Below are 25041 nucleotides of genomic sequence, written 5' to 3' on the forward strand. Positions count from 1 at the left end.
AAATGCATCTTGATGGCTGATCTACAGAACAATTTTGCTATCAGCTCTGGACACAGCTGCTTGAATGCCTGCCCACATCCTGAATGGAAGTAAAGTGCCATTATGGTTGGCACCAAAGAGGGATAAGAAGGGGCAATAAGGGTAAAAAATGTGTGTGGAGGGAAGGAAAGAAACAAAGAGAATTTCTGTATTAAAATGTACAGATCTACTCTAAATACACTGCCCGAACACTCTTTTAGTGGAAGGCAAGTAACTCGGAGAGTACTCCATTAACACTAAATTTAAGAATCCTAACAACTAACAATTACACACAAAGTTGTTTTAAGTCTAGTCTCTTTGTTTCTGTATTTTAGAGCCATCCACATATCCCTGTTTAAGACTACCAAAAAGCTCATAAACAATTCCTAAACTTTTATTCAGAGTTCCAAGGTTACCCTGAAAAGCTCATTCCTTTTCATTATCCCTTTAAACTAACCAGCCAAACTGTTTTAATACCTGTAAGAGTAAAAGCAAGAATCTAACAAGCTAATAACTGTAACATAAAGTATGGGGAAAAGACCCTTTTCTTTTGAAGACTAAATCACTCAAGTAAAGTCCCAGTCCGCATTTTACTTGGAAACCCACATTTCCAATTATATCAGAAAACTGAGCCCACTGAAATAGTCATTCTTATTAGAATAAATAGTTCCTTATTCAAAAACCTGTGATTTTTTAATTAAAACTTTTAAAAAATCATTATAAAGAGCTAACAGCATATTTAATTTACTAAATAACAAAAATAAAAGTTTTTTATTTTAATATGCAATAATAAACAGGTATATAGTTTACCGTGGTTCTTCATCTTTGGAGGAACGTTTGGGACAGTACTTCTTAACCAGATTTCTACAGGAAGAAAGAAAGTTTTTTAATGTATAAAAAATACGACTGTTAAAACTGAAATATTCTAAAAGTTGCCCATTTCATGATATCAAGAATTTAATGACATAAAACAAGACAGCAACATAATCCTCTATTACCATTAACATCATATGATCCTTACATTTTGTTCTTGAAATACTGATACCTGTAAAAAGAAATGTTATTTCTGTGTTTGTATGAGTGTAATCAGAACAATCTGGATGATTATGCTATCAAATAAGAGAAGAAACAAAGTACAAAGAACAGAAGAAACAATTTCCGTATATGAAACTGAGTCACAGCAAAAAGACATGTATTTCAAAGAAATACCATCACTATTTTCTTTTGCAAATCAGGAATTTTAATATGAATAAGGTAAAATGTAAACAGATGCTGACTCAGTAACAAGATAAAAGAACAGCATCCTCCATAACTCTGCTTTTATATGACCCTTAACATTCTCTCTTTTAGACAAATTAATTATATTTATACGTGTAACTTTCTTTGCCTGCATCCATGTTCATTCTACACAGTCTCAGCCTAAGATGCTACCTCATCTCACCATTGCAAACTCAGAAGGAGACTAGAACATGGACTCTGAAGTCAAACTGGACTACTTGGGTTTGAATCCTAACTGTTTTGTGGGGCACCTATGAGTCCTTGGGTAATTTACTTGCCTGGTTTCCTATCAATGGCTATTAACAGTACCTATACCCTATAGGGTTATGAAAATTAAAGTGGATAATGTTTGTAAAGCATTTACCAGTACTTTGTACAATTCTCAAAATAGGGTCAATGGACAAGTGAAGGTCCACAGACTCTTGGTTACCAAACCACAAAAAGCTAAGTACAGAACTGGAGAGTAAATTTTGTCTGTTGAACCTAATAATAAAAAAAAGGTGCGTATATTTTATGTCTCCTTTTATGTCATTTTCCTAGCATTAAATTTTTACTGTATTTTACGAAAGTATTAATACACAATGAGTTGGAAACTTAAAAACAAACTAGACCATTAACACAAATAATGAGATACACTGCTTTAACCTGTAGGCATTTAAAAAGTAAATGGCCCTATGGTCTTTCAAATAAATACTTCAAAAGAATCACTGTTAATTATTCTCAAATCATTGATTCATTCCACTTAATTCAGCTTATTCTTTCTATAATTACCTACTATGTGCTAGGTACTGTGCAAGCTACTGGGAACATTAGAAATGAGAGAGTAGGGGCGCCTGGGTGGCACAGCGGTTAAGCGTCTGCCTTCGGCTCAGGGCGTGATCCCAGCGTTATGGGATCGAGCCCCACATCAGGCTCCTCTGCTATGAGCCTGCCTCTTCCTCTCCCACTCCCCCTGCTTGTGTTCCCTCTCTCGCTGGCTGTCTCTGTTTCTGTCAAATAAATAAATAAAATCTTTAAAAAAAAAAAAAAGAAAGAAATGAGAGAGTACCCATGCTTAAGAGATTTATACTCTATTGAAAGGAGATAAGCATATACCAATAATAACAATATACAGCATAATAAATGCACTGATAAAGGTATACAAAGGGTGCTATATTAACACCCCAAACAATGGGGAAAGAACAGGCAAGACACTGAGAAGGGTTAATATTTACCGAATTAATCCAAAAACTCATAGTCAGGGCACCTGGGTGGTTCAGTCAATAAAGCATCCAACTCTTGATTTCGGCTCAGGTCATGATCTCAGGGTCATGAGAATGAGCCCCAAGTCAGGCTCTGTCCTCAGCACGGAGTCTGCTTGAGATTCTCACTCTCCCTCCCCCCGGCCCCTCCCCCTGCTTGCTCACTCTCTCTCTCTCTAAAATAAATAAATAAATAAATAGATAGATAGATAGATAGATAGATAGATAAATAAATAAAATCTCGTTTAATAAAAAAAAAACACCAAAAACAAAAAAATCTCACAGTCATCATTGGTTGTAAAGTAAGGTACAGGATGAAAGCCTTAGTCCTTACATATTTATACTTCTTTATCAAAAGTTGTACTAGAAAGGAGGGAAAGATGGAGAAGAAAAAATCCTGAGCTTCTCTCTTCCCATAACACTCAAAGCTGTAACTACATACAGTGCAACTCATTCTGGGAATAACCTGAACACTAGCAGAACACCTACTATACAACTAAAGATATACAGAAAAAGCCACATCAAAAAGGATAGTAGGAGCAGAGACACAGTCAGGAACCAAAACCCCTTCATGACAACTCACAAGTAGAGATATCACAGGTGCAGAAGTCTTCCCTGAGGAGCAAAGGGATGAAGCCCATAAAATACCCTCCCACTCTGGGGATCTGCACAGGAAAACAAGACCCTGTAACATCTGGCTTTGAAGATCAGCAGGACTTAACTATGGGAGAGCAAGAAGTCTATAGGAAACCGAAACTCTTCAAAGAGACAGTGAATATCATTCACTGGGAGATACAACACAGAGGCAGCAGTTTGAAAAGTGCCTGGGCCATACGTGAAGGACATTTATTGACTAACTTTAGGAGGCAGAGATTCATAGAAACTTTCTCCAGGAATGGAAGTGCTGGCAGGTACCATTTTTCTTGCACTCCTTCAGCCTACTTGGTCCTCAGCTGGCAGGCACCAGTTTTGAAACTCTCCATCTACTCTGGTAGCTGTGCTCACCCAGCCCCGTGTTCCCTTGGAGACCCACCACATTCAACCTAACTGCTCTGGCAGGTACCCCTCCAAAGCAACTACCACCTCACCACACCCAGTGGGCAACCCTAGCCAGAAGAGTACCCCTCCAAAGCAACTTCTGCCCTGGGAACAGTTTGGAGCCCAGCCACCCAGGCTCCCACTCCTCAGCATGCCTAAAACAGTAACAGCTGGGACTGGCAGCCAGCTATACCAGGAGCTAACCCCGTCTACCAGCACACTCACAGCAAGCCAGCTAGACCAACTAGGCCTCTCAGCCAGCAGTGCTGCAGCCCAGTCACAACAGGAAGCTGCACAAAACACACACAGGCAATATTCCTGGAGTGTACGGTTCTGTGACCAGGGGAAATTGCACTACTGTGTCCCACAGAATGCTTTCTACTTAAGGCCACAGCTCAAGACCAGGAGCCATAGCTGACCTACCTCATATGTGGAAACAAACACAGAGAGACAGACAAAAACAAGGAAATAGAGGAGTATGATCCAAATGAAAGAACAAGACAAAATCTCAGAAAAAGGACTAAATGGAAAAGAAAGAGACAATCTACTGGATAAAGAGTTAAAAATAAGGGTCATAAAGAAGCTCACCAGACTTGAGAGAAGAGTAGATGAACTCAGAATTTGAACAAAGATACTGTATAGTGACTAACATAATAAAAAAAATATTTTAAAAAATAGATAAATGAAGAAGGGGAAAAAAAGAATTTGAACAAAGAGTTAGAAAATATAAAAAAGAATCAATGAGACCTGAAAAATACAAAAAATGAAATGAAAAATACACTAGAGGAAGCAGAAGAATGAATCAGCAATCTAGAAGACAGAATAGTGGAAATCAACCAAGCTGAAGAGCAAAAAGAATTTTTAAAAGAACAGGTTGGGGCACCTGGGTGGCTCAGTCAGTTAGGCATCCTACTCTTGGTTTCAGCTCAGATCACAATCTCAGGGTCCTGGGATCAAGCCTGGCATCGGGCACCACACTCAGTGGGGAGTCTGTTTGAGGTCTTCTCCCTCTCCCTCTCCCTAACTCTCTCTCAAATAAATAAATAAAATCTTTTTAAAAAATAAATAAAAATAAAAGAATAGGTTAAGGGACCTCTGGGCAACGTCAAGCATACCAACATTTGCATTTTCAAGATCCCAGATGGAAAAGAGAAGGGGGGGGGCAGAAACTATCTGACGAAATAATAGCTGAAAAATTCCCTAACTTGGATATGCAGGTCAAGGGAAGGAAAGAAAACCCCAAAGAAGATAAACCCAAAGAGGTCCACACCAAAGCACATAATAATTAAAATGTCAAAAATTAGAGAATCTTAAAGCAGCAAGACAAAAAAGTAAATATTATGTACAAGGGAACAACCACCTAAGTCTATTGTTTGATTTTTCAGCAGAAACTCTGCAGCCCACATCATGATATATTCAAAGTGCCAAAAGGAAAAAAAACCCTACAACCAAGAATACTCTACTCAGTAAGGTTATCATTCAGAATTGAAGTAGAGATAGTTCCCCAGACAAACAAAAGTTAAAGGACTTCATCACCACTAAACTGACTTTATAAGAAGTGTTGAAGGGACTTCTTAAAGCAGAAAAGGCCACAACAAGAAGAAAATTATGAAAGAAAAAATTTCACTGGTAAAAGCAAATATATGGTAAAAGTGGCAGATCACTCATAAAAGTAGTATGATGGTTAGAAGACAAAAGCAGTAAAATCAATTTTATCTACAATAATTAAAGGATACACGACATAAATAGATGTAAAATGTGTCAAATACATGAAACAAAGAGAGGGGAAGAATGTAGTGTTTTTAGAATGTGTTCAAACTTAAATGACCATCAATTTAAAATAGACTGCTATATACATAGCATGTTATATATGAACCTCACGGTAACCACAAACCAAAAACCAGTAACACATACACAAAAAATAAAGAGAAAAGAATCCACCAAAACACTAAAAAAATCATCAGATCACAAGGGTTTTAAGCAAGAATAAAAGAACCAAGAAGAACTACAAAACAACTAGAAAACTATTAACAAAACAACAATCAGTGTATACATATCAATAATTATCTTAAATGTAAATAAACTAAATGTTCCAATCAAAAGACATAAGGTGACTGAATAGATTAAAAAACAAGACCCATCTATATGCCCCCTACAAGAGGCTCACTTCAGGCCTAAAGATACATAGAGACTGAAAGTAAAGGGATGGAAAAACATATTCCAGGCAAATGGAAACAAACAAGAAAAGCTGAGGTAGCAATACCTATATCAGACAAAACAGCCTTTAAAACAAAGACTGTAACAAGAGACAAAGATACCCATTACATAATGATAAAGAGATTAATCCAACAAGAGAATATAACAGCTATGAATATCTATGCACCCAACACAGAAGTACCTAAACATATAAGCCAAACATTAATAGACATAAAGGGAGAAATCGACAGTAACACAGTAAACAGTAGGGGACTTTAGCACAACACTTACATCAACGGATACATCATGTATACAAAAAATTTGTGGAAACACTGGCTTTGAACAACACATCAGAAAAGATGCACTTAAAAGATACATACAGCATTCCACCCAAAAAGAACAGAATAAATTCTTTTCAAGTACACATGGAACATTCTCCAGGACAGATCACATTTAGGTCACACGACAAGTCTCAATAAATTTAAAAACACTGACATCATATCAAGCATCTTTTCTGACCACAACAGTATGAAACTAAAAATCAATCACAAGAAAAAAACTGGAAAAAACAAAAAGACGTGGAGGCTAAACAATATGCAACTAAATAACCAATGGGTCAACAAAGAAATCAAACAGAAAATAAAAAATACCTTGAGACAAATGAAAATGTAAACTCGATACTGAAAATCTTTGGGACACAGCAAAGGCAGTTCTTGAAGAGGAAAGTTTATAGTGACATAAGAAAAATCTCAAACAATCCAACCTTACATCTAAAGGAACTAGAAAAAGAACAAAACCCAAAGTTAACAGAAGGAAGGAAATAATAAAGATCACAGCAGAAATAAGCAAAATAGAGACTAAAAACAAAATAGAAAATATCAATGAAACTAATAGCTGGTTCTTCAAAAAAATAAACAATTAATAAATCTTTAGCCAAACTCATCAAGAAAAAAAGAGAGGACTCAAATAAAATCAGAAATGAAAGAGGAGAGAAGTTACAACCAACACCACAGAAATACAAAGGATCATGAGACTACTATGAAAAAGTATACACCAACAAACTGGACGCTGCAGAAGTAATGGACAAGTTCCCAAAAAAATACAATCTTTCAAGAATGAATCAGGAAGGAAAAAAGTTTTAACACACTGATTGCTTGTAATTTAACTGACTCAGTAACAAAAACAAGAAAAACTCACAACAAAAAAAGCATATGACCAGATGGCTTCACAGGTGAATTCTACCAAACATTTAAAAAAGAATTAATACCCATCCTTCTCAAACTATTCCAAAAAATTAGAGAAAGAGAAATTAAATAAAGGCTTCCAAATTCATTCTATGTAGCCAGCATTACCCTGATGCCAAAACCAGACAAAGACACTAAAAAAAAAAAAAAAAAAAATAGAGGCCAATTTCCCTGATGAACATAATGCAAAATCCTCAATAAAATATGAGTAAACTATATTCAACAATAAATGTTTAAAAATCATTCAACACAATTAAGTGGGATTTATAGCACGGATGCAAGAATGGCTCAACTCCATAAATCAATCAAAGTGATATATCACATAACAAAACGAAGGCTAAAAATCATATGATAAAAGAATTCAACATCCATTCATGATAAAAACTCTCAACAAAGTAGATATACAGGGAACATAACATAATAAAATCCATATATAATACGCCCACAGCTAACATCACACTCAATGGTGAAAAGCAGCTTTTCCTCTAAAATCAGCAAGACAAGGATGACCACCCTTGACACTTTTATTCAATATAATACTAGAAGTTCTAGCTAGAGTAATCAGACAAGAAAAAGAAATAAAAAGCAAAGCATCCATATTTGTAAGGAATCAGTAAAACTGTCACTATTGACAGATGACACAATACAGAGTAAAGTCCTAAAGATTCTACCAAAAACTGTGAATGAGCTAAGAATAAATGAATTCGGTAAAGCTGCAGGATACAAAATTAGCATACTGTTGTGTTTCTATAAACTAATAACAGAGTAGCAAGAAGAGAAATTAATCCTATTTGCAACCCCATCAAAAAGAATAAAATATCTAGGAATAAAGTTAACCAAAGCAGTGAAAGACCTGTACTTCAAAAATTATAAAACAATGATGAAAGAAATTAAAGAGGATACAAATAAATGGAAAGATATTTCAGGCTCGTGGATTGGAAGAATTAATATTGTTAAAATGACCATACTACCCAAAGCAATCTACACATTCAATGCAATCCCTATCAAAATACCAATTTTTCACAGAACTAAACAAATAATCCTAAAATTTGTATGGAACCACTAAAGACCCTAAATAGCCAAAGCAAACTTGAAAAAACAAAGCTGGAGATCTCACAATCCCAGATTTCAAGATATACCATAAAGCTATAGTGCTCAAAACAGTATGGTACTGTTAGATACCATAGATCCACAGATACATGGATCAAGAGAATAGAAGAGAGAGCCCAGAAATAAACCTGTGTTTATATGGTCAACTAATCCTTGACAAAGAAGGCAAGAATATACAATATAGGAAAGCCAGTCTCTTCAATAAATGCTGCTGGGAAAAATGGACAGCTATGTGAGAAAGAATGAAACTGGACCACTTATTTGCACCATACATAAAAATAAACTTAAAATGGATGAAACCATAAAACTCCCAAAAGAAAACACAGGCAATAAACTCTTGGGACATGGGTCTTAGCATTTTATTTTTGGATCTGTCTTCTCAGGCAAAGGCAACAAAAGCAACCATCAACAAAATAAAAAGGCAACCTATTGAAAGAAATGTGCAAATGATATATCCAATAGGGATTAATATCTAAAATATAAAAAGAACCCATACAACTCAACACCAAAAAAAAAAAAAACAAAAACAAATAATTTGATTAAAAATGGACAGAGGATCTAAATAGACTTTTTTTCTAAAGAAGACACAGATGACCAACAAACACATGAAAAGATAGATGCTCAACTTTACTAATCATCAAGGAAATGAAAATCCAAACACTGACAAATCACCTCACATCTGTCAGAATGGCTAGTATCAAAAAGACAAGAAATAAGTGTTGGTGAGGATGTGGGGAAAAGCGCACCCTTGTGCCCTATTGGTGGACATGTAAATTGGTGCAGCCACTGTGGAAAATAGTATGGAAGTTCCTCCAAAGTTTAAAAATAGAAACACCACATGATCCAGTAATTCCACTTCTGGATATTTACCCCAAGAAAATGAAAATACTAATTCAAGAAGATCTATGTACGCCCTTGTTTATTGCAGAATTATTTACGATAGTCGAGATATGGAAGCAACCTACCTAAATGCCCATCGATAGATGAATGTATAAAGAAGATGTGGGACGTGTGCACACTCACTCACGCACACACACACACAGGAATATCACTCAGCCATATAAAAGCATCAAATCTTGCCATGTGTGACAACATGAATGGACCTAAAGGATATTATGCTAAGTGAAATAAGTCAAAGACAAATGCCAAATGATTTCACTTATGTGTGAAATCTGAAAGAAAGAAAGAAAGAAAGAAAGAAAGAAAGAAAGAAAGAAAGAAAGAAAGAAAGAAAGAAAGAAAGAAAAGTGAACGAACAAAACAGAAACATAGTTATAAAGAACAAACTGATGGTTGCCAGAGAGGAGGGAGTGGAGGAGATGGGCGAAATAGGTAAAGGGGGTTAAGAGGTACAAACTTCCAGTTAAAAAATAAGTCAGCCACAGGGATTTAAAGTACAGCATTGGCAATAGAGTCAATTATATTGCAATAACTGTATGGTGACAGATGGTAACTACACTTACCAGAGTAAGCATTATATAATGTATATAAATGTTTAAATCACTATGTTGTACATCTGAAACTAATAACATGTCAACTATACTACAATTAAAAATAAATTTTAGGGGTGTCTGGGTGGCTCAGTTGGTTAAGTGTCTGCCTCTGCCTTCAGCTCAGATCATGAGCCCAGGATCCTGTGATGGAATCCGGCATGGGGCTCCCTGTTCAGTGAGGAACTGGTTTCTCCTTCTCCTCCCCACTCATGCTCTCTCTTGCTAACTCTGTAGCTATCTCTGTCTCTCTCAAATATATTAATAAAATCTTTTAAAAGAAATGAATTTTAAAAGTTTTATTAATATTTAACACATAACTACACTGGTACATGCACATTTATAAAAAATTGTGCATGCACTGTTCAGTTTTTATAGATAAGCAATAAAAAGTTCAGAGATCCCTGGCCTAGAGAAATCAAATATATAAAACACTTTTACATAACATAATATGGTAAGAACAACAGAGGGCTCTATAGAGGGGCTTCCCCAGAGGAGAAAGTCTGAAATTTCTGATTCCCTGACACACCCTGAAGAGGTGAACAAGAACTAGACAACTGGAAAGCCCTGGGAGGATTCTAAATAGATAAGATCTAGAAAGCACAGGCACAGAAGAGAAAAATTACAGCATTTATGAAGAACTATGAATGGGTTCATGTTGCTGGAACATCAACCGTGAACCAAACAATGGTAATCAGTGAGGCTGGAAAGGTATATGGGGGGCAGCAGAGGCCCTTCTATGTCATATTAAGGAAGTCTAACCAAATACCCTTTACCTGTGGTTTTTAGTCATGGTTATCTGAAACACCACCAAAAATCATTTTTGTGGATGAATTAATTTATTAATTCAAACATGAGCAAATCTATGGACTACACATTAATAACATCAGGTATTATATCAACAAAAAGAAAGACAAAAAACTCGGTTAATTAGAACAGGGAAATACACAAAGACAGGAAGTAGATTAGTGGTTGCCAGGGCTTGAGGGAGGGGTGAATGGGGAATGACTGATATTAGGTACATGGGTTTCTTTTTACAATGATAAAACGTTCTAATATTAAATAATGGTGACAGTTCAAAAACCAAGTATACTAGAAACCACTGAATTGTATAATTTAAAAGGGTGAATTTTATAGTATGTAAATGATACCTCAATAAAGCTGTTATACAAGGAGGACTGGGTACAGGATAGCAGTCCATCTGCCACAGGTACATCAAATATAAGTCTAAAATGGAATTTATCCTCTTTATAAACCTTATTCTTTTCTTATATTAACGGTACTACCATCAACCTAGACACTTCAGCCAGAAGTCTGGGAATCACCCTACACTTGATATCAAGTCTCTCCCACCTTAAGGTGTTCAAGTCCTAGAGATTCTATTTCCTAACTAACTTTTTTAACTTTTTTTTTTTTATAATAAAAAGGAAAAAATTACCACAGAAGTCCCTTCTTCACACTTTGCTACTGCTCTGGATACAGATGTGTGAGGATAGGATGACTGAAGCTACTACCACATCTTGCAACCAAGATCAAGAAACCCACAATGCCCGTGACATCACTATGTTCTAGAATCCCATTTCCAAACTTCCCTTGTTATATGGAAAGACTCTTACTTGAAGAGGAATGCTTCTTAACTGACACTACAGAAGAGCTGAATAAAAATGTCTAACAGGGAAATGTAGTAAGAACTGGAATGCTGAAGAAATTTCTGGGATTTAGATACAGATGTGAGAGTTAACACATAAGAGGACAATAACAAAAACAAGAGCTACCATTTGTCACCCATATATTATTTACCAATCTCCACATTAAGCACTCTATAATCTCTTACTTACAGCAAACCTATAAGCAGGTATTAGTCCTATTCTACAGGACACTGACATGGTCAAATGGCTAATAAAGTACAACGCTAGAGGCGCCTGGGTGGCTCTGACAGCATCTGACTCTTGATTTGGCTCAGATCAACCCTAACCCTAACCCTATACTCTGGATACAGAGGAATTAACATTGTTCATTGTTCCTTCAGAGGTCAGAGAAAGCTTCTAAATTTAATGGGCATCTCCAAAAATTACAGTATCCCATATATATACCAGTTATATATATGATATTAAATATATCAATTATCATACTACTTAATCCAAATTTAAATTGCTGATTTTAATCTTTTTTTATCCATTCTAGTTTGTCACTTTTTATTTTTGGTTTTAGGGGAAATTATAAAATATCTCAATTTCTCAAAACTTTAATTCACTTTTATTAAAACCACATATTACAGTTAAATAATGGAATATAACATATCTCAAAGATTTTTAAAGGCTGAAAATCACCTCTGTACATTTTCAATCTTTCAACATTTGAGAAGCTGACTGAGTTCTAATGCCTATTTAACAGGTGATCAAAATCACACTTATTTGCAACATGGGATACAAATCATACTGTTTCTCCTGGCAGAAGGGTAGTATTAGATACCCGAGACTGATCAGCATCCCTCTTCTTAACTGCCCCTTCCCCCACATCTAACAGTTAACATGCTTGGGAGTTGCCAGATTAATACAAGTGGCCCTATTTGTGGGTCTAAGTTAAGTGATCCAGAGATAGAAAACTGAATCTCACTGGGCGAAGGAGTTTTTCTTCCTGGATTTTTTAAGTCTTGGGACCTGATACAGCTTTGAGGCCAGTATGAGAGTTTAATATCTGAGACATAAAACTTGACCGTCGGTGACTGTATTTCCTGCTATACAGAGAAATCCAGTCTGCACCAAAAGAATAAAGGCAACCCACCAAAAGAAGCACCCCCCCCCAAAAAAAAAATTTTATTTATCTAGAAAAAGAAAAAACAATGGGCTTTGGCTGTGTTCAGGTACTGACTCTTTTTTCCCCTGTGACCTAGCTGCATCCCAGGCCTTCAATTAAAAAGTGAAATAAATAAAAGATATCAGCAAATAAACCAATAAATTTCTCTTGTCAATAAATTTCCCGTTATACTTATCATTCAAACTGGGTATTCCATCACTTACAGCCACGAATCTTTTCTCATATAGTGTAAAATTAAAAAGAGATCCATGTACAGAAGAATAAAGTTGCATACCCTTACCTTCTACCACATACAAAGACTAACTCAAAATGGATCAAAGACCTAAACGTAAGCCCTAACACCACAAAACTCTTAAGAAAAAATAGGGGGAAAGCTTATTTGGCAATGATTTCTTGGATATTACACCAAAAGCACAGGCAATGAAAGAGAAAGTAAAGGGGCCATCAAATGGAAAACTTGTGCATCCAAAGTCAACATGAACAGGATGAAAAGACAACCAACCAATGGAATGGGAGAAAGAATTTACAACTCATGTATCTGATAAGGGGTTAAAATCCAGAGAATATATTCAAAACACCTAAAATTCGGTAACAAAAAAACCCAAATAATTTCATTTAAAAATTGGACAAAGAACTCGAATAGCATTTCTTCAAAGATACACAAATGGCCTTCAAGCATACGAAAAAATACTCAATATCACTAATTAGAGAAACGCAAATCAGAACCACAATGAGATCTCCTGCCCCTATTAAGAGGGCTGCTATCAAAATCAAAAACAAAGGGCCCCTGGGTGGCTCAGTTGGTTAAGTACCTGACTCTTGATTTCAGCAGCTCAGGTCTTGATCTCAGGGGTCGTGAGTTCAAGCCCTGCACTGGTCTGATGCTGGGCAAGGAGACCACTTAAAAAAAAAACAACACAAAAATAAAAAGTGTTGGCAAGAAGGTGAAGAAATTGGAAACCTTGGGCATTGCTGGTGGGAATGTAAAACAGTTCACAGCCACTGAGGAAAACAGTATGATGGTTCTTCAAAACATTACACAGATTTACCATATGATCCAGCAATTCCTATTCTAGGTATACACTCAAAAGAATTAAAAGCAGGAACTCAAACAAATATTTGTACACACATGTTCATAGCATCATTATTCATAATAACTAAAATGTCCATTAACAGATAAACAAAATGTGGCATATGCATACAATGGAATATTTAGCCTTAAAAGGAAGGAAATTCTGAACATGTTCCAACATGTATAACCCTTATATTATGCTAAGTGAAACAAGCCAGTCGCAAAAAAAGAAATACTCTATTTTACTTTTGAGGTACCTAGAGTAGTCAAATTCACAGAAACATAAACTAGAATTGTAGAGGCTGGGAGGAGAAAATGGGGGAGTTGTTTAACAGGTACAGAATTTTAGTTTTTCAAGATGAGTAAGTTCTGGAGATTGGTTGCATAATGGTATAAATATACTTAGGCACCTAAAATGTACACTTAGAAATGACTGAGATGGTAATTTCTGTTCCCCTTCTAATAATTAGATTTTTTTTTTTTAAAGATTTTATTTATTTATTTGACAGAGATAGAGACAGCCAGCGAGAGAGGGAACACAAGCAGGAGGAGTGGGAGAGAAAGAAGCAGGCTCATAGCGGAGGAGCCTGATGTGGGGCTCGATCCCATAACGCCTGGACCACGCCCTGAGCCGAAGGCAGACGCTTAACCGCTGTGCCACCCAGGCGCCTCTAATAATTAGATTCTTAAAAGACAACTATATAACATCTTCAAAGTCCAGATTCAAATAAGCAGCTAAATCTGTCTGAATTACCTATATTTTATAAATACAGGATAATGAAATAAACATTTTACCTCATTTTAATCACTGCTACACAATTAATATGGTACAAAAAATAATTTGGAAATAAAACTACTCAAGAAATAATGAAAGAGCCAAGAGATTAATGAAGTGATCTACACAGCCAACACTATTAACACTCAAGTTATTTTTGTAGTTGTTTAAACAATAATGAGGTCTTTAAATCCTTTTCATTAGAAAGTTTACTATCAAAATATTTAATACAACTGATTTGAACTTTCTTTCCTAAGAGCTCTGTGTTTTACTTGCTAGGTTCTGCTTCATCATTTAATTAAAAAAAAAGTCTAAAACATTTTAATACAAAAATCAGGAACAGGGTTTGTGATTCTCATTAAGGTGATGAGCCTGAGTTACTTTACTAGTTAAACGAATCATTCCACATTGAATCATTCCTCAACAGTTTACTGTTGGATGCTTGCTATAAAGAAAATACTTTAAAAGGTCTTAAAAATACAATGGTAACAAATATCATCAAACTCTTGTGAAGATTAAATAAGACAGCAGCATATATAAACTGAAATGGACACTCAAAAACAATCCAGTTGTTAAAAATGGAGAATAGTAGTTTGGTGTTACAATAATTAAGTTAGGAGGGCTGGGAACAGGCAGCAGCATTTTAGGTATAACAGCATGAAATGAGATAAAAATAGAGCTCTATGGCTCACAAAAAGTACAAAGGAAGATAGGAGAAGAATGCCAATGATCAAAAAACAAAATATCGAAAAGCTAAAATATGCTAATAATAACTACATGAAGTCCAATCCAAACATATCAAGAAACTCTAGTTACGTGACATTAAAGAAAAGGTTGTTGAGCTGTCATAGTGTTTGCTCTCTAAGTCATCAGGAGAAAAGAGCTAAGACAGTTAAGGAAAATATTAAAGGCAAGAATCAGAGAGAAATAAAATAACATTATGCTATCCCTCACACCAATTTATAATAGGTTATAGGAACAATAAAAGTAAAAAGTATTTATCTTAAATTCTCATAATTAAAAAAACACTTTCAATATAAAGTTTAAAAAATACCCAGAAGTATTCTTTTCTTTAAAGATTTTTATTTATTTGAGAGAGAGAGAGAGAGAGAAAGCACAACTGGGGAGAGGGGCAGAGGGAGAGGGAGAAGCAGACTCCCTGGTGAGCAGGGAGCCCAGCAGAAAGGCTCGATCCCAGGACCCTTAACTGACTGAGCCACCCAGGTGCCCCCAAAAGTATTCTTAACGTCTCAAGAAGGAAATGAAAATAAACAGGGCTTCTTGAAAGGTTTTCTTTCCTTAATGAAAAAAAATTTCTTAAAAGGAAGAAGGACTTCCAAGGTGTTAACCTTTTTTCCTCCCCAACCTATTCTTATCTTTATGGAAAACATACAACCAGACCTAAATCTATGAAGTACATAATTTACATTTTAATTTCTGTTAACTGTAACATTAAAAACAGATGTGTTAGTTGTAAAGACTATGTTATATAGTTTTTAAATAATTTATTATTGTCTCTAGTGAAATATTCGAGACCCAAAGATATCTCAGTGGTACTAGACACTAGTGATAGGGGAAAAAAAAATCCTCAACAGAGAATTATTCATTCTTCCTATGCTGAAGCAGCATGATGTACTATCAAGAGGCCAGACTCTGCAGCTACTTTGAATCCAGCTAACTTTCTTCACCTCTCTGTAACTCAGTTTCCTAATCTTTAAAATAATACTGACATCTCACTGGGTTTTTATGAAAACAAAACATATTATCATGTATAAAAGCACCAGAACAATGCCGATACATTAAATGCCATATAAATGTCCAGTAAATACAAAAAAAGTGCTTGTTCTGTGCCAGGCACTGTTCTAGAAGATAGGAATAAGCAGTATACAGAACAAACAAAAAATCTCTTTCCTTTGTGAAGTTTACATTTATTTTTTTTAAAGATTTTATTTATTTATTTGAGAGAGAGAGAGAGAGCATGGGCAGGAGGGAGCAGCAGAGGGAAAGGGAGAAGCAGGGTCCCCACTGAGTGGGGAGCTGAGGCTGGGCTCGATCCCAGGACCCCAGGATCATGACCTGAGTCAAAAGCAGACACTTAACCAACTGAGCCACCCAGGTGCCCCTCCTCTCCACCCGCCTTGCACACTTTCTTTCTAAAATAAATAAATCCAAAAAAATAATAAAAATTAAATAATCTCCACTTTCATCATATCGGTACTAAGATGAGCTCCCTGGGTTCCTGTGAGACTAAATAAAGTGACAAAGAAACAGAAAATTCTGATAAAGAGGCATGAGAAAGTAAAAACTAAATAGAAAATAAAAACTGGTTTTATTTCGATCATTCGGTATCTAAGTCTACCCTAAGTATTTAGGACAGCTCTTAGTAGAACAACCTCATCACAATGATGTACATGACAAAAACTCTAGTATGGATAGAAAGCAGTACTTTGTCAAAGATTCATCATATGACCAGAGATCCTAATTTCCTTTTATTTTTTTAAAGATTTTATTTATTAATTTGACACAGACAAAGCTCACTGCCAGGGGAAGCAGTAGAAGGAGAGGGAGAAGACGACTCCCGGCTGAGCAGGGAGCCCAACGTGGGGCTCAATCCGAGAACCCTGGGATTATAACCTGAGCTGAAGGCAGCCGCTTAACCGACTTAGCCACCCAGGCGCCCCCAGAGATCCTAAGTTCTCAACTAAACTGAAATACAGATCAATTATTTATTCATTCAAACTTATAGTCACTCAGCTCTAGAAGTACCAGCTATATTGGCCAGGCTTAGCATTGGTACGGAATATAAGATCAAATGGAATTTGGAGATTTCCGTTCTGGTTAAAATAAAAGCAGCTATTAGGCTTCTGTTGTCCAACCTATTTCTCTTCTGGTATACCACACTGCCACATTTGAACCAAAAGGGAATGGTCTGTGGTGGAAGTAGGGGAATATAATTTCATAGAGCAATCTCTAGATGGAACTTAATACTGTAATTATCTTTACTAGAAAAAAAATAAAATGGGGCACCTGGGTGACACAGTCAGTTAAGCATCCAACTCTTGGTTTCGGCTCAGGTCGTGATCTCAGGGTTCTGGAATCAAGCTCTGCATCAGGCTCTACACTCGGTGTGGAGTCTGTTTGGGACTGTCTCCCTCTGCCCCTGCCCCCGCCCCTGTGCCCATGCCCTCTCTCTCTCTCAAATAAGTAAATCTTTAAAAAAAAAAATAAATGATATAAAATGGTACATACCTATCACATTTCAGCTTCTTTTACTAAACAAATTTTAATCTCTGCCATACAAATAGTGTGAGTTTATTAAAAGAATGACCAATTTCAGTTTTTTATTCCTACAAACCCAAAAGCATCTTACCAAATAATATGAAATCATATATCAACAATTAAAATGGACATGATTCAATTATCTCTGTCTCCATACATGACTGGATAGATGCTTTATTTTCTATTTATTCCCATCCTCAAACCACTACCAATCAATCAATACCAAAAATCAAAATAAAGTTAAACCAGAACCATCAAAACTGACAAAAGGGGAAAAAGAAAATAAACTGAACGTACTAAAGACTGACAAATTTTAATCTTACAACATATCTAAAATGTAAATGTGTAACATTCTGAATAAAGTTACTATTTAGGAGGAAAAAAAGGCTGCCTCACTATGAAAGATATTGTTTTCCATAGTAGCAAAAACAAGAGGGAGTTAACCAAAAGAATTTTTCCCATTAAAGAAGAGGAAATAAACAAGGCAAACTTCTTCCCTTTGGACAAACAGATACAAAGAGCAGCTGATAATTCAATCATTTACTAAGTATTCAGCCAAAGGAGCAAATCTCAATGTAGAGGGAGGGAAGGGAGTAGTGGTTTCTAGTTAAATATGCCTCCTCCCAATTCTTCCTTACTGGAATTCCTCACCACCTTCCAATAATCCTGCCTTCGTTGAAAATCACTACATCGGAGAGCGACTGTTAAAATGGAAATATGCCAAATTTCTTTAGTGTGCTGGGACAGAAAGATGCAGATCACTGATCTAGAGCATCTATACATAAGAAAGCCTACTTTCTCACTACAAAATTGTATTTTCCATATCATGTAATTGTGGGCTCTAGCCACCCTTGCTTCAATGAAGTGGTGTTCAAATCAATTTTGACAAGTAAGTGAAAATTATAATGGTTATTATCAGTCATAAAACAGAAAGGCAAAAAAAATCAAATCTGTGATTTGATTAGTCCTGTTACTCTAGTTCAACCTTGGCCTTCCTGAAACCCTTGAGTCCAGAGATACTCTAGATAGTTAAAATACTCCAGATTGCTCAATTTTACCTTATAAACTACCAATTTTTATAATTTGTGGCAGAATTTTCTTTTGAAGTATATCATCTTCTTTGCTTAAGAACAAGTGTTTTAGGGGCGCCTGGGTGGCACAGCGGTTAAGTGTCTGCCTTCGGCTCAGGGCGTGATCCCAGCGTTCTGGGATCGAGCCCCACATCAGGCTCCTCCGCTATGAGCCTGCTTCTTCCTCTCCCACTCCCCCTGCTTGTGTTCCCTCTCTCTCTGGCTGTCTCTATCTCTGTAAAATAAATAAATAAAATCTTTAAAAAAAAAAAAAAAAAAAAAGAACAAGTGTTTTAAACTATAAAAATAATATACAATCATCGAAAAACCTTCAGTGTAATTCAAAAGTCTAAGTAAAAAGTGTTTTACATTCCTTCCCTTACCAACCTCCCACTCCCATTTCCCAGGGATAACCACTGTAAAACAATTTGGGGTGTAATCTAAATCTCTTCAGAATACATACAATTTTTATAAATAACTGTATACACAAACTTGAGTGAACAAGAAGATCTTGCTGTACATTCAGTTCTACAACTTGCTTTTTACACTGATATACTGAATAGCCTTTTAAGTTTATCCTGCTACACCTGATGTGTTTAAACTGCATATTCCATAGTATTTTTCATCATTCCCTTACTGACAAGGTATTTTTAGGTTGGAAACATTGTTTTCACCCGTTTTTTATAATATGTTAAACTTTTCCTTTACTGTCACTTCATACTGCCATCACTGCATTGCTTCTATTTCTTCTCCTCACTTCCATTGAAAAACTTGGAAACTTGGGGCGCCTAGGTGGCACACTTGGTTAAGTCACAACTCTTAGTTTCGGCTTAAGCCCTGATCTCAGGGTTGTGTGATCGAGTCCTGTGTCGGGCTCCGCACTCAGTGCTGAATCAGCTTGAGATTCTTTCTCCCTCTGCCCCTTCTGCTATGCTCTCTCTCTCTCAAATAAATAAATCTTTAAAAAAGAAAAAAGAGAAAAGTAAAAAGAAAAACTTGAAACCAGAGAACTAATATGCTAGAAATGAGATCAAATTAAAAATTAAATGAGGGAAATTTTTCATTGTTCACATGTGGATACATTTTTTTATTGCTATTTTAACTTATCGAAAGTCCTTAACATTTCTAGATTCCTGAGGGGTAAAGTTTCCAGATCATAACTTTTAGACAGGTGAACTATCATTATCATTATTATTAATATACTAGTAGGTTCGCTGGTTCATATTTTCATATAGAAAATACCTTGCTTAAAAAAAAAAGAGGAAGTAAATGGATCAGGAAATTAGCATGAAGCCACTTTGTCAGTAAATGTCATGATAACAGTATATATATCATTATAAAAATATTGTTTAAGTAATCTATTCATCACATTAGTCTATTCCATCCCTACACCCAGTCAACAGTGACATATACTACTACTACTGCAGTAAATATATGTGGCTTATCATTCAAATATCCCCCTACCTTCTGCCACCCGCTACCTTAAATTTCTTTAGGGTAACTAACTCTCCTCCCCCCTCATTAGCTATAAGTTAACCTAATATTCTCACCTCTGAATTGTTCAGTAGAAGCATATAACCTAACCAGGTTTAACATAACAAAGGAAACCTTCACTGGAGCTTCTGGAAAACAAAAGACGGTGCAGCTTGCACTCTGCTTTCCTTCCATCCCCCACCTCTCCCTTCTTCTAATTCCTTCTTTCCCCTTTTCCTTTCTCTCTCCTCCCCCAAAGGCACAACAGAAAAGACCATCATTCTTCCCTGGAATGTGGAGGTATGATGATAAGAAATCTGAGCTAAGGGGGTGGAAAGGGTAGTACTGAATGGAACCTAAGGATAAAGACAACAAGGGGAAGCAGAGCCAAGAAATGGTGCCTGGAAACATTTGACCCCTGAATCAAAATATACCTGAATTTTTTAGTTATGTGTGCCCGTTTTAGGTTGGATTTTTCTGTCACCTGCAATATAAGGAATCTTAACCCTGCTAGCCAGAACTTTATACTGGTGTCTAGTCTTTAAGGCTTCAAGCACCTTTTTTTTTTTTTTTTTTTTTTTTTAAGAGAGAGAGGGAGCAGGGGGGAGGGGCAGAGGGAGAAAGAGAATCCACACTGGGCGTGGAGCCCAATGTGGGGCTTGATCTCAGGACCCTGAGATCATGACAGAGCCGAAACCAAGAGTCAGACGCTTAACTGAATGAGCCACCCAGGCTCCCCCCAAGCACAATTTTTATTAAGTTCTAGCAAAAACTGTCAAATTGTAGTCTAACAATGATTCTCCACTTGAACAAAATCTTAAGATAAATTCCATTTGTTTTAAAGATAAATTTTCCCTTTAAAACTATTATCTTCTAACACCTACTCCAACATCACTTTCATCAGTAATATATATCTGATTTTTGACAGAAACACAGCTCAACATACTTGGATTTCCAAGCTATAGAAACTCTGAAGATCTGAGAAACTGAAGAAGTCTTCAGTGCTTTCAAAAGATTACTAAAGCAAAATGTTACAGGGAAAAACTGTATTACTCAGGTATTTTTCCTAGCATTTTACTTTCTGATTTTAAGATGTTTCTGGAATGATGTCTGTTTATGATCTAGCTAGCCAATATTCCTTGTGGTACCAGCAATGATTTAATTAAATTGATCATTTAAAAAATCAGTTACCTAATTCAATCTAATTCTGACCCAAAAAACCCCACAGAATTTACATTTATCTAATACTCAACTACTTAAGATGTAATTTCATTTCTGAGAACTGAAAAACTTTAACTCACCTCAGTTGTTTCGCATAGTTCTGTTCAATTTCTATCCTCTCTTTAACAAATTTGGCATATCTTTCCAAGAAGTCAATTCCCCATTGTGTATGCTTGTCTAAGCTGTCGAACTGATCCTAGAAAAGAAAGGTAAAAACACATTGAAACGTCTAAAATTTAATCCACAAATATTTTAATCAGCTTCTGATATTTATTCAGAGAGGCAATGAGGTATAAAAGGAAAAAAATCTAGGCTCTTCTGGTCTCTACCCACTTCGTCCTTTAATATCTATAGAGAAATAGGTTATAAATGCTAAATTTCTTAGAATGCTAAACTTCTTAGCATAATTTACACTAGTTTATGTCTAAACGCCTTTACATATGTGGTTTCCACTGGATGCAACACCCTCCCCTGGTCACCTTTTTACAATTTACTCTTACTCCTCCTTTGAGATTTGGTTCAGGCACTATGGCTTCCAGAAAAATGGCCCTAAATTCTCAGACTGGGTATGTTGGTCTTTCTCTGGGTCTCCAAGGCGCCCAGAAGTTACTATTTTTTAAGTTTTTATTTAAATTCCAATTAGTTAACACACACTGTAATCATTAGTTTCAGGTATACAGTATAGTGATTCAACACTTCATACATCACTCAGTGCTCATCACAAGTGCACTCCTTAATCCCCATCACCCACTCACCTTCCTTCTGGTACACATCAGTTTGTTTTCTATGTTTTAAGAGTCTGTTCCTAGGTTTGCCTCTCTCTCTCTGCTTTTTCTCTTCTGCTTTTGTTTCTTAAATTCCACATATGAGTGAAATCAAATGGTATCTGTCTTTCTCTGACTGACTTATTTCACTTAGGATACTCTCTAGCTCCATCCATGTTGTTGCAAATGGCAAGACTTCATTCTTTTTTATGGCGCATATATGTATATACACTATATATATATATATATATATATATACACACACACACACTATATATATATACAAATATATATACACACTTATATATAAATATATATATATACACACACACACACACACACCCCCCACATCTTCTTTATGCATTTATCAATGGACACTTGGGCTATTTCCATACTTTGGTTATTGTAGATAATGCTGCTATAAACATCAGGTTGCATGTATCCTTTTGAATTAGTATTTTTGTAATCTTTGGGTAAATACCTACTGGTGCGATTGCTGGATCATAGGATAGTTCTATTTTTAACTTTTTGAGGAACTCCATACTTTTTTCCACAGTGGCTGCACCAGTTTGCATTCCCACCAACACTGCAAGAGGGTTCCGGGTTCCCTTTTCTCCACATCCTTGCCAACACCTGTTGTTTCTTCTGTTGTTGATTTTAGCCATTCTGACAGGTGTGAGGTGATAACTGTAGTTTTGATTTGCATTTCCCTGATGATCAATGATTTTAAGCATCTTTCCATGTGTCTATTAGCCATCCATAGTTCTTCTTTGGAAAAATGTCTATTCACATCTTCTGCCCATTTTTTCATTGGATTATTAATTTTGGGGGTGTTGAGATTTGTAAATTCTTCATGTTTTGGATACAAACCATTTATGGGATATGTCATTTACAAATATCTTCTCCCATTCCGTAGGTTGTGTTTTAGTTTTGTTGTTTCCTTTGCTGTGCAGATGTTTAAAAATTACTATCTTATTTACTTGCCATACTCTGTTGAGGGCAGAAGCCACGTATTATTCAACTCTGAACTCCGAAGGCATAAGCAGCATGCCTGGCACCATAGTAGGCACCCAATGAAGCTAAATAAAATCAAATATACCTGAGTTCAAATTCTGGGCTCTGCATTTACCAGATGTTTGACCTTGGGCAAGTTACCAAGGTTCTCTGAACTCTGTCCATCTTAAAATGGGAGTCCCATTGCACACCTCACTGGGGTTATGATGATGTTATTAAGTGTTCTACAATGCAGTAAACATGATACTAATACACAAAGTATCATTGTCCTGCAGAACTCTTTCAATCCCCAAAAGATACTCCCTTCTACCTGTTGCCTAAGAAACCATCATTTCCTATTCTTCAAGAATAATCTCCAGATAGACCAATAACTTGGTGCTTTCTCCCTCTCCCATATCAAGTCTGTAATGTTGATAAGATGTTCAAAAATCATTCCTTTCTATTATCTCTAATTGTTCTTTTCTAAATCACCCATAGTTTAACAGGATTCATTATTTACAAATAAGTCATCTCCAAGTGTTTGCCTTCTGTCTCTTTCCCTACCTTAAATCATTTTAAAATTCTACTTGTAAAAGAAAATTCTACCTAAACAGCAGAGATAGAATTCATCTGGCATCACAGTTTGGTATTGCTACTCTAATTCTATTCTTTCATGCAGCTTTTTCATTAACATTTGGCTTCCAAAGTAGACTTGAAAAGAACAAGAGAATGCACTGCCTGGTGAACTTAACTGGAATATTATTAATATTTCCTATTACAAATTAAATTCCCTTCCAAACTAAAAAACTCTCAACAAAAAACATTCCCCCAAAAAGGAACAGTCTGAAGCTAAAGCAATCACCCTTCATTTTTCCAAAATGCTTCAAAGGCTTCTTCATCAAATTTTACATTAACACTTCTTTATTTTCTAGATAAAATCTTCAATTTTTTTAAAATTACAAACTCCTATCACTGATAGGAAAAATCTAAACAAATACCCCTATTATATGTGGTTATTTATAAATTATATAAACTATACTATTTTTTTAAAAAGATTTATTTATTTGACAGAGTGAGAGAGACAGCCAGCAAGAAACGGAACACAAGCAGGGGGAGTGGGAGAGGAAGAAGCAGGCTCATAGCGGAGGAGCCTGATGTGGGGCTCGATCCCAGAACACTGGGATCACACCCTGACTTGAAGGTAGACGCTTAATGACTGAGAGACCCAGGCGCCCCTAAACTATACTATTAAATTATGTAATTGTGAAATCCACAAAAGCAAAAATCTTAAAAAATGAAAATAATTATTAGCTTTAAACAGTTTTTTTAAACTTATTTAACAAACAAAAGTCTTTGGGCCATGACTTTTTAAAATGTTAACAACAATTTTAGTGAGATCAATGAATTAAATATGTTTCATTATTTCTAAAATCTTGGCATAATACTTAATGGCAGAGCACCTGTGTGTCTCAGCTGGACTCTTGATTTCAACTCAGGTCATGAGATCATGACCTGAGTGGAGCTCTGAGCTCAGTGTGGAGTCTGCTTGTCCCTCTCGCTCCCCCTTTGCCCTCCCCTGGCTTGCCCACACACGCACTCACGTGCACTCACTCTCTTAAATAAATAGATAAAATCTTAAAAAATATATATATATATAAAATGGCAAAAAAATCTAAAGCCTTGGTTCCAAACTGTGACATTTAGTTTTTAGTGGTTGTCATAGTTGGGGAAACACAAAACACCTCACAAAGATCTAAAGATCTAAGTGGAAAAAAATCACTACTGACAATACTTTCCAAATCCTTTTTCAACCTCATTCACCAATACGCAACAGTTTGTGTTAAAATTTGGCTAAAAAAGGTCCTTAATGTTAGTCTGTTATTTTTATGAACTAATCAGAAAGCACTGCATCTTTCTATTTTTAACACATAAGTTCAAACTCCACTGAAACTGTGATGTAAT

General features: G+C 35.9%; 1 protein-coding gene across 5 annotated transcripts in view; it reads right to left on the minus strand.

Annotated features, from left to right (window-relative positions):
• FNBP1L (formin binding protein 1 like) overlaps positions 1-25041 on the minus strand; it is a 99875-nt gene that overhangs the window by 34437 nt on the left and 40397 nt on the right. For all 5 annotated transcript variants that reach the window (XM_026497592.4, XM_026497593.4, XM_048220688.2 and 2 more), the window contains exons 2-3: positions 21403-21518; positions 829-882 (exon numbers count right to left, since the gene is read on the minus strand). In XM_026497592.4, the coding sequence (XP_026353377.1) occupies positions 829-882; positions 21403-21518 (170 nt within the window). The remainder of the gene's footprint in view (positions 1-828; positions 883-21402; positions 21519-25041) is intronic.

This window comes from Ursus arctos, unplaced genomic scaffold (genome assembly GCF_023065955.2).
Source record: "Ursus arctos isolate Adak ecotype North America unplaced genomic scaffold, UrsArc2.0 scaffold_12, whole genome shotgun sequence".
Taxonomy (NCBI): domain Eukaryota; kingdom Metazoa; phylum Chordata; class Mammalia; order Carnivora; family Ursidae; genus Ursus; species Ursus arctos.